The sequence below is a fragment of the Schistocerca americana genome, chromosome 2 (assembly GCF_021461395.2).
Source record: "Schistocerca americana isolate TAMUIC-IGC-003095 chromosome 2, iqSchAmer2.1, whole genome shotgun sequence".
NCBI lineage: Eukaryota > Metazoa > Arthropoda > Insecta > Orthoptera > Acrididae > Schistocerca > Schistocerca americana.
The window spans coordinates 537,173,085-537,183,564 of record NC_060120.1 but is presented as its reverse complement, the minus strand read 5'-3'; the positions used below and the strand labels follow the sequence as shown (position 1 = coordinate 537,183,564).

The window sequence follows — 10,480 nt, the reverse complement described above, 5'->3', positions numbered from 1 at the left end:
GAAATACAGAGGCAGGATTTGAGAGTGAGGTTCAATCACTCCGCTGATTTCACTTTGTTGTAAGCGTAGAAATCATGTGGTGTGTGACGGTACGTCACATAAATATCGACATTTTTATCGGTTGTAAACAGTGAACAATATTGTTAAGGGTGAACCAAAAATTATTTGTATTTTATGCATTTGTATTTTACGAGCATAATTAGTATAAAAGATACAGTTAATGTTCTTGAAACAACTGATATGCAGCGATAATTTAAAAGTAGCATCTTTATTTAAAACACGTCTATGAAAATAAAAAAGGATCGTAAAGAGACGTGATTGTGCGGCCGCGGGGGAAGAACATACTTTATGGTACTCACTCTGTTTTGTTTCGCGATACAGAAGACAGCCATTGAGCGGCTACACATATTTTATGTAAGTTATTCGGCATTCTGCTAAAATAAACTAATTATTGTTATCACAAAATTAATTTCTTTGTCACCTCAAATGGTCGCAGCGGCTAATGTTTTTAATAAGCATTTTTTTCAGTAATTTGCGTTGTGGGAAGCTCATCTTCCGACACAGCCTCTGGTCGGCCATTATGAGCCGAAGTATCAATTTATTTTTCAAAGTGTTAACAGTAACTGTAACTGCGAGAGATTTCGTTGTAAGAACCTTTTTAAATTGCAACAGATAATTAATGTACGTTGAAGTTCATTTTTTTAAATGATACAGATTCCATGAGTTCAGTAAGTTTTATCTTGGCCGCTCCATGGCACCAATCGAAATTCTCTCGAGCCTTGCTTTGCAATCAATAAATAGAAATTAACAAAATTACATTCAATATCGTTAACGGCTACTATATTTTAGTCATCACGTTCAAAATCTAAAGTTGGTACACGAATAACAGCGGCCCTTCAAGAACCCGTTTCATATTTACTTGTGCACTTAAGTAAAAGTGATAAGAAAAGATAATATCCCTGAGAGAAAGAATCATGCTCTAACAAGAGCAAAATTCATCTGATGAATTAAAAATATATATAACGTAACAAATGGCTACGTAACAGGTGGTTGGTAAGACACCCTTTCATTCAGGTTGTTGAGCCTTCTAGCAGTACGTAAGAGACTCCATAGAAGCCACTCCTCCAAGCCTCTGTTACCTGGAGCTAATCAGCATTTCTAAGTGCAGTCTTAAGACTAGCGACTACTTGTTTGAAATACGTTATTGGATATCAACAGTTCTAAAAAAGTTCACTGTTATTATTTAAATCTACATGGAAAATATTTGAAATGACCCCTGATAATTCAAATTGTATAATACGACACTGAAAAATATTTTTTAGTCTATGTTTTGGAATGGCTGTGTCTCAGAGCCTTTACGTCTGAGTCGTGTCTTACTAATAGTACACCAAAAAAAGTTGAGGAAAGATTAGACTTTAACAGCATAGTTATTAGAGACAGATCACAAGCGCAGATTATAAAGGACTAGCTCAGCGCCTGCTTCTTGATACACTGTATGGTCTGCACAGATTTTTTTATTTAATCAAATTTTTATGTTGTTCACAAATTGCAACACATTCTGAACTTTTCGCGCAAATCAAGGCCATAGATCCACGATTTTGCCGCATGTGCTTCTGACCAAAAAGCACTAGTGCTTTCGTAGTTGTTTTCAAAAATGTTTTCATCCACTCTTTTGTCCCCTTAGTGGTTAAATTGCCAAAAATGCTCAAATTTCTGCAGTGTACTCAAAACAAACTTGGCAACATGTTGACGGCTACACTGCAGAAGTTTGGCTGGGAAGCCCTTACGCACCCTCCATACATTCCCGATCCCTCCCCAAGCGACTGCCATATTTTTGGAGCCCTGCCATCTATATGCTTCAGACGAAGAGGTACACGCCTGAGTACAATCATGCCTCAGTCAATCAGTCAATCAATTCCCTGTATTTGTCTGAAGACAACATTGCTGTTGCATAAGACAACGTCAAGTACAAGTTATTTCTTTGTGGACAACAGAATATAATGTTACATATAACTTACATAAATTTTAATTTATATTTGTATAAGTTATTTCTTTCTGGGCAAGAGAATACAATGTTACATATTAAACTTACATAAATTTCAATTTACACTTTTATATTACCCGGTTTATAACACACATAATGTAGTTCACATTAAAGTTAAATCATTTACAGTATTACATAAAAATTCCTAAACATTATAGAAAGCCTTTCTTTTTAGCCATGATACCATCACCATTTTAAATTTATTGTGTGGCAGTTCCTTAATACTTTGTGGTGTTTTGGCCAGAAACACCTTGGCAATGTGTGTAAAATTGTTTTTGGTTTTGGACAGTCTACTCCAGGGGACATTTATCAAGTTTCTGTTCCTGTTTTCATAAGTATGGACATTAGCCCTAGTTTGATATATAAGAGAATTCTCTTTAGCGTAGGGCAACCGGAAACGTTTTTCGATGAAGACATTGGCCATCTTATCTCACAGTAAGATAAATGTATTAACTGTTATGGTTATTGCCTTTGAAATAATAAACAGTTTACTTAATTTTACTCCATTCGTATCTTTTTCATGTGGCTGTCCTTTGCAGTCCATTCAGTTTTATGTACCGGTAATGGAATGTTACTGGTAAATATTCTGTACTTTATGTAAAAGCAAGTGTGTGTGTGTGTGTGTGTGTGTGTGTGTGTGTGTGTGTGTGTGTGTGCACATGTTCCTACACCATATTTATAAGTAAGTGATGTATCCCATAATCTGTAAAGATGTTTCAATGAATGAACAAATTAAACTGAGGAAACTGTCCTTTCCACAGGACTAGACATAGGCTGAGTTAAGGAAAATAAAAACAACAAAAAGACCAAGCAAATCGAATTTTAGTGATATTCCTTTGCTAATTAAAGCAGCTAAAATTAAGTTGCAATATTTTCAGCCTGAATCGTAGAATTTGTTTTTTTTTCTGCCATTTAACTTGTTTTATTTGCTAACGAGAAGGAATCGTCTTTAGGAATCAGAAGAGATCTGTTGAGGTGTCAGATCTCGTATACTACAGATCGCTAATCGTTCGGATTGCGTTACTACGAGATTACACGTTCGGGTACAACTCATTGACGATTATTTGTCTCTTAAGATTACTACGAGATGCGTATTATCAGTCACTCGTCTGCGTTCTTATCTACAGATGTTATGACAACAAGTAAGATAAGCTATAAATGAAATTAGTGACACAAACTAATCATATAGGTCTGATTCTCCATTCTTAAGAATAAGAGCTACATCAGGCATGACCCTCCCATGTAATTATAAGATAAAGTGGGCTAGTTGTTCGAGACACAAGGTTCCACGAGTAATCCATTTTGAAATAAGACAGATGTCTTACTGCGTTAATATGTGTACAAAATATGCAGTTGACGCAGCAAAACCTTAAATTACCTGTTGTTCTACTGCATACTAACTACTGCTGAAACTCTATGATTTAAAAGACCAACTTTCATTTTATCGTATTGCCCTGATCTTATTACATATCCTCGTAGGTTTCAAGCAATTTTCTCTTTGTGAAAATCATAAGGCCTTACAATAGGTTCAATGGATGCAGTTGGAAGTGGCAAATTACCTTCAACGATTTGTCTGGGAAGAATAATGTGGTCAGAAAGTGTTAAATGGTTTCTCAGATTCTTCAGAATAAGAGCTGCATCAGGTATGACCCCAATTTCTTGACACACACTCTAGAGATTCATCTCAAATTGATCAGGTGTAAAATGAAGCTAATAAATGAAAACAGATATTAAAATGTAATATGATACGGAAATTATAGCTTTCACATGACATTTTTCCGAATAAAGTAAACTTAAGGTGACAGCAGTATTAAGTGAAGAGAATAGGAAGGGAAAAGAAAGGAAAAAAATTACTGCGAATGGGGGTTGAACGTGTGAACATAGATTTAGATGTCCAACGCGCTACCCACTGCGCTACAAGACACAGAGTGTTTGTGTATGGAGTTTACTTAACCCATTAAGTTCCATGAACCCCATTTCGGGATTTGTCTTTGTAAAGGAAATTTTGCAATTGTAATAATGCTGGCAGCAAATGCTATCATTTCCAATTGTTGTCCACACCTTTGTCGAGCACTTACATTGAGGTTTCGTCAGTTGTTAAACGAGTGAGCTGTACACTTTTATTTTTGTGAAGAAGCTACGTTTTTCAGCGTTACAAGAAATGCGCATTTTCAAAACAGCATAAGTTGTATTATTATGTACATAACTTCCAATATCTGTGTACAGGCATGTTTCATTTCTGCATGACACCTGTCTGACCTTCGATCCCCATTTCGGGGCTCATGGCCGTTTCCACGTAAAACTTTATTTTACTTTTATTTGCTCCTCAGACACAATGAGTCGCTATGGAACACTTTCTATAAGGGAAATTAAGAAATTGTAAATGATCGGAACTTCTTGGCTTCTTTTGGCGATGATGGTAATGTGAATGAGACCATTGACATTGTCGAGCTCCCTCCACATCGTGTAGATGAGATGTCCGACTGTGAACATATCGACGAAAATATGTTTGAAAGTACTGTTCCATCTGATAAGCCAGGTTCCTTGGAAATTCATGCCAATGGAGGAAAGGGAAATGAGGAGTATGCAGTCCAGCGAAGAAAGTAAGTCAAAGCTATTATCACTACTAATTGGACAACAGAAGATTCGACTTACTCTAAGACCTATCCTGATACAGCATAAATTGAACAGCGAAAATCCAATTTCAAACTGAAAGGAAAATCTGATGTTGAGTGCTTTGAAGAATTTTTTGATGAACAGATATTGAAGTTGATTGTCAGTGAAAGTGTCCGATATGCTACACAGAACAATAATCACAGCTGTGAGTTACCGAAAGGATGCTTAAAAATTTCATAGGTATACTACTTTTCACTGGATACCATGCACTTTCACAGGAAAAGCTATACCAGAGTGAATATGAGGGTCTGTACGACAGTGTATAAGTTGCAACAGATGTCTGGAAGTAAAGCGCCACCTTCATTTCAGTGACAACACACGCCTGAACAGAGTCCCACCTGACGAAAGGGATAGACTTTTTAAACTTCGTCCGTAGATGGATTTATTGAATAATAATTTCATGAAATTTCAAGTTTTTTCCGACAGGCTGAGCATTGGTGAGGAAATGGTACAATATTATAGACACCATTACCTAAAACAGTTCATTAGCGGGAAACCAGTGAGATTTGAATTCAAACAGTGGGTCATGTGCTGTTCTCAAGGCGGTTTCTGTTTCCATATGTCATACTATGAAGGAAAATTGAAGGATACAAGTGATGCTTCGGTTCTGGGATTTGGCAGATCAGTTCTGTTGAATAAGATTTCTTTTCTGCAAACTCCTGAACTTCACGAGCTTCTGTTTTATGAAAGAGCCATCAGAAACAAGAATAAGGGCAACTGGAACTACCCGTATGAACCAAATGAATAACTATCCAATAGAATCTGATAACAGCATGAAGAAGAAACGAAGAGGAGCGTATGGCAGTATAGATTTGACAAGAATAGGCAGATAATGGCAGCTATGCGGAAGTATAACAATTGTGTAAAGCACTTGTCAAACCATGAGACAGTGCATCCAGTAAGCTAAGTAAGGAGATGGGGCAAAGGTGAGAACAGAGAAGTGCAGGTTACACAGCCAAGAATGATTTCAGAATATAACAGTTGTGTGGACAAACGGGACTGAAATGTGCGGAAATATCGTATGAGAACTGGAGGTAAGAAATGGTACTTCCCATTCTTCACCAATGCATTAGATGTAGCGGTGGTCAACGCGCACGTCATCTACTGACTCTCGAATGAAAATATTACACTGCTTCAATTCCGGAGGATGGTAGCAAGATCATCTGCTGCTTCTCATCGGAAAAGGGCAGGATATCCATCATGCCCAAAATCATCTCTTTCATGTGTTCCAATTGAATTCAGGACTTTTGGAACCGGACATGTGATTGAACGCACAACACTGGTGAACCAAAGAAAATGGACGATTTGCAAGAAAAATGTCGGCAAACAGTATTCTGTGTGCAATGTGGAACTCATCAACAGCAGCCTCATCAACAAAAAAGTTCAAAACATGCTCGGATTTAGAAGTTAATGTGTATTGTATTGTTTTCAGATGTAACAGAATGTACAAAGGAACATAAAGAATGGTAAAGAAGTCTGAATGAAATATAACAGTAAACAATTCATATTACGCTGGAAAATAATTTATTCACGTGCTCATAGTTCGAAAACAACACTTCAGTCTTCCCATAATGCACACCACAGGCAATAACACGTTGTATTTGTCAGCTAAAAATTGTCGTTTAAAATTTCTTCGTAGGCAGGCCGAAAAGACCGCGAATCAGGTCAATGAATGCGTCGACGTCGATGCCAGCGTCCCTCAGTTTCTGAAGCAGCTCCTGGTACTCTGGCAGCGAGTTCAGAGTTTCCACGATCGACTACAACAGATGAATAGTCCACGTAAACTTTAGGTACTAAGTATCCTCCAGAAAGGTCAGCTAACTACTGATCAAGACGTGACGACTCACCTGGAATTCGGAAGACCTGATCCTGTCGTAGAGCTCCTTGAAGTCGGGGCTGGTTTCCAGCTTCTCGTCGAACAGAGCCCGGAGTTCGTCCAGTGGCAAGATGGCGAGAATCTCGTCGACCATGGAACGGATGCTCCTGGTGTGTCTCAGCTTGGATGGAGGGGTAAGCTGGGGCAGTCCCAGGAAGTCGTGTAGAGCGTTCACGTATTTGTAGACATCGAGGCCGGACTCTTGCAGGTAGTTGAGGAACTGTGGAGAAGAACGTAACAATTTAACGTATTCATAATAAAAGTAAATTGCGTCGGACTGCAACTGGTACAGGTGTGGGATCCTTACATCAATGTATTCTGGTAGAGCGTCGATGGCCAGGACAATGCTCTTGAAGTCATCAGAGAGTATGTACTGAACAGCAGCCTGCACCTCAGGGTCGTTGGCCAAGTGGTCGAGCACGATAGCGACAATTTCGTCGACGGGGATCAGGGCGAGGAAGTCGTTGAGGTCATCCTGGAGGTTGCGGTTGGCCTTCTTGGCAGATACATGAAGTCGAATCTTGTTGCTGGAGCCTAAGAGAGAATAAAGAGAGACTCTAAGAACTCTAGAAGCGAAATTGTGCACTTGTCTCTGAAATGTGACAATCTTTGAAAGAATGCCTGTTAGATACTCATCCTTTCATTTCTTATGCTCCGTACTGTGTTACTTACTTGTTGGCAGGCCGAAAAGACCGCGAATCAGGTCAATGAATGCGTCGACGTCGATGCCAGCGTCCCTCAGTTTCTGAAGTAGCTCCTGGTACTCTGGCAGCGAGTTCAGAGTTTCCACGATCGACTACAACAGATGACCAGGCCAAATAAATTTTGGGTACTAAGTATCATCCAGGATGGCCAGCTAACTATTGATCAACACATGACGACTCACCTGGAATTCGGGAGACCTGATCCTGTCGTAGAGCTCCTTGAAGTCGGGGCTGGTTTCCAGCTTCTCGTCGAACAGAGCCCGGAGTTCGTCCAGTGGCAAGATGGCGAGAATCTCGTCGACCATGGAACGGATGCTCCTGGTGTGTCTCAGCTTGGATGGAGGGGTAAGCTGGGGCAGTCCCAGGAAGTCGTGTAGAGCGTTCACATATTTGTAGACATCGAGGCCGGACTCTTGCAGGTAGTTGAGGAACTGTGGAGAAGAACGTAACAATTTAACGTATTCATAATAAAAGTAAGTTGCGTCGGTCTGCAACTGGTACAGGTGTGGGATCCTTACATCAATGTATTCTGGTAGAGCGTCGATGGCCAGGACAATGCTCTTGAAGTCATCAGAGAGTATGTACTGAACAGCAGCCTGCACCTCAGGGTCGTTGGCCAAGTGGTCGAGCACGATAGCGACAATTTCGTCGACGGGGATCAGAGCGAGGAAGTCGTTGAGGTCATCCTGGAGGTTGCGGTTGGCCTTCTTGGCAGATACATGAAGTCGAATCTTGTTGCTGGAGCCTAAGAGAGAATAAAGAGAAACTCTAAGTACTCTAGAAGCGAAATTGTGCACTTGTCTCTGAAATGTGACAATCTTTGAAAGAATGCCTGTTAGATACTCATCCTTTCATTTCTTATGCTCCGTACTGTGTTACTTACTTGTTGGCAGGCCGAAAAGACCGCGAATCAGGTCAATGAATGCGTCGACGTCGATGCCAGCGTCCCTCAGTTTCTGAAGTAGCTCCTGGTACTCTGGCAGCGAGTTCAGAGTTTCCACGATCGACTACAACAGATGACCAGGCCAAATAAATTTTGGGTACTAAGTATCATCCAGGATGGCCAGCTAACTATTGATCAACACATGACGACTCACCTGGAATTCGGGAGACCTGATCCTGTCGTAGAGCTCCTTGAAGTCGGGGCTGGTTTCCAGCTTCTCGTCGAACAGAGCCCGGAGTTCGTCCAGTGGCAAGATGGCGAGAATCTCGTCGACCATGGAACGGATGCTCCTGGTGTGTCTCAGCTTGGATGGAGGGGTAAGCTGGGGCAGTCCCAGGAAGTCGTGTAGAGCGTTCACATATTTGTAGACATCGAGGCCGGACTCTTGCAGGTAGTTGAGGAACTGTGGAGAAGAACGTAACAATTTAACGTATTCATAATAAAAGTAAGTTGCGTCGGTCTGCAACTGGTACAGGTGTGGGATCCTTACATCAATGTATTCTGGTAGAGCGTCGATGGCCAGGACAATGCTCTTGAAGTCATCAGAGAGTATGTACTGAACAGCAGCCTGCACCTCAGGGTCGTTGGCCAAGTGGTCGAGCACGATAGCGACAATTTCGTCGACGGGGATCAGAGCGAGGAAGTCGTTGAGGTCATCCTGGAGGTTGCGGTTGGCCTTCTTGGCAGATACATGAAGTCGAATCTTGTTGCTGGAGCCTAAGAGAGAATAAAGAGAAACTCTAAGTACTCTAGAAGCGAAATTGTGCACTTGTCTCTGAAATGTGACAATCTTTGAAAGAATGCCTGTTAGATACTCATCCTTTCATTTCTTATGCTCCGTACTGTGTTACTTACTTGTTGGCAGGCCGAAAAGACCGCGAATCAGGTCAATGAATGCGTCGACGTCGATGCCAGCGTCCCTCAGTTTCTGAAGTAGCTCCTGGTACTCTGGCAGCGAGTTCAGAGTTTCCACGATCGACTACAACAGATGACCAGGCCAAATAAATTTTGGGTACTAAGTATCATCCAGGATGGCCAGCTAACTATTGATCAACACATGACGACTCACCTGGAATTCGGGAGACCTGATCCTGTCGTAGAGCTCCTTGAAGTCGGGGCTGGTTTCCAGCTTCTCGTCGAACAGAGCCCGGAGTTCGTCCAGTGGCAAGATGGCGAGAATCTCGTCGACCATGGAACGGATGCTCCTGGTGTGTCTCAGCTTGGATGGAGGGGTAAGCTGGGGCAGTCCCAGGAAGTCGTGTAGAGCGTTCACATATTTGTAGACATCGAGGCCGGACTCTTGCAGGTAGTTGAGGAACTGTGGAGAAGAACGTAACAATTTAACGTATTCATAATAAATGTAAGTTGCGTCGTTCTGCAACTGGTACAGGTGTGGGATCCTTACATCAATGTATTCTGGTAGAGCGTCGATGGCCAGGACAATGCTCTTGAAGTCATCAGAGAGTATGTACTGAACAGCAGCCTGCACCTCGGGGTCGTTGGCCAAGTGATCCGTGACGATAGCGACAATGTCATCGACGGGGATGAGGGCGAGGAAGTCATTGAGGTCATCCTGGAGGTTGCGTGTGTGTACGCTAATACGAGGGGCAGGAACAGCCTTTGCTGAAATTAATCATCAGTGCAATTTATTTAGTCCGCTTCATCAACGAGTAGGTATGTGGTTTCACTGTGTAAAAACAGATATTGTAAAATTTATATTATCATAATATGGTTATGCTACCTGCTGTTATCCCGAGGACAGCGAAAAGGATGAAGATCGTCTTCATCTGTAAATTAGAAAGGACATTAAATTTAGTGTAAAGTTCCTTCAACAGATTCACCTCTTTTTTATACCAACTAATGACTGGCCATCTCCATACAGAGTTGGCGCTTCTTAGCGTCAGTTAGGCGTGGATGTCGCTTACCTCGAGCACGTCTCGCTGCTTTGCTTCCAGCTATGTGATCTGCCGTAATGCTGCTCACTATTTATATTGTCTCTTATCTCCGTAGCGAGACACCTGTGTTGTGGTGATTTGCTTTATCTGTGCTAATGATCGACTGCAAAAGATCCAATTATCCGGAGGACACGTGTGGTAATACTGACGATAACATTCTCACGAAGTTCACATTTTAATGCATGTGAAGCTTAGATTTTACGTGCCCACCACTGTTGTTGCCCTCTAATGGCGTCGTGTGTTGCTAAGTGAGCTATCTCGCTGGTTCATTATCTTGGGAAA

At 41.3% G+C, this 10,480-nt stretch overlaps 1 protein-coding gene across 1 annotated transcript; it reads right to left on the bottom strand.

Moving 5' to 3' along the window:
• Positions 1 to 6,227: 6,227 nt before the first annotated feature.
• LOC124595474 lies at positions 6,228 to 10,212 on the bottom strand. The gene is made up of 14 exons (XM_047134230.1): positions 10,169 to 10,212; positions 9,985 to 10,030; positions 9,649 to 9,866; positions 9,313 to 9,561; positions 9,099 to 9,222; positions 8,734 to 8,960; positions 8,398 to 8,646; positions 8,184 to 8,307; positions 7,819 to 8,045; positions 7,483 to 7,731; positions 7,269 to 7,392; positions 6,904 to 7,130; positions 6,568 to 6,816; positions 6,228 to 6,477 (listed from the first exon to the last, which is right to left on the bottom strand). Exons 2-14 carry the CDS (start codon positions 10,028 to 10,030, stop codon positions 6,343 to 6,345), a joined length of 2,448 nt encoding a protein of 815 aa, XP_046990186.1. The 5' UTR covers positions 10,169 to 10,212; the 3' UTR covers positions 6,228 to 6,342.
• Positions 10,213 to 10,480: the final 268 nt, after the last annotated feature.

What these genes read in the sequence shown, in the direction of transcription:
- LOC124595474 (XM_047134230.1), bottom strand. Translation starts at nt 10,030, where the DNA reads ATGAAGACGATCTTCATCCTTTTCGCTGTCCTCGGGATAACAGCAG. An exon ending in TCTTTTCGGCCTGCCAACAA is followed by an intron (nt 7,131 to 7,268) that starts GTAAGTAACACA and finishes ATTCTCTCTTAG; the next exon opens with GCTCCAGCAACAAGATTCGA. An exon ending in CTCTACCAGAATACATTGAT is followed by an intron (nt 6,817 to 6,903) that starts GTAAGGATCCCA and finishes TCTTCTCCACAG; the next exon opens with TTCCTCAACTACCTGCAAGA.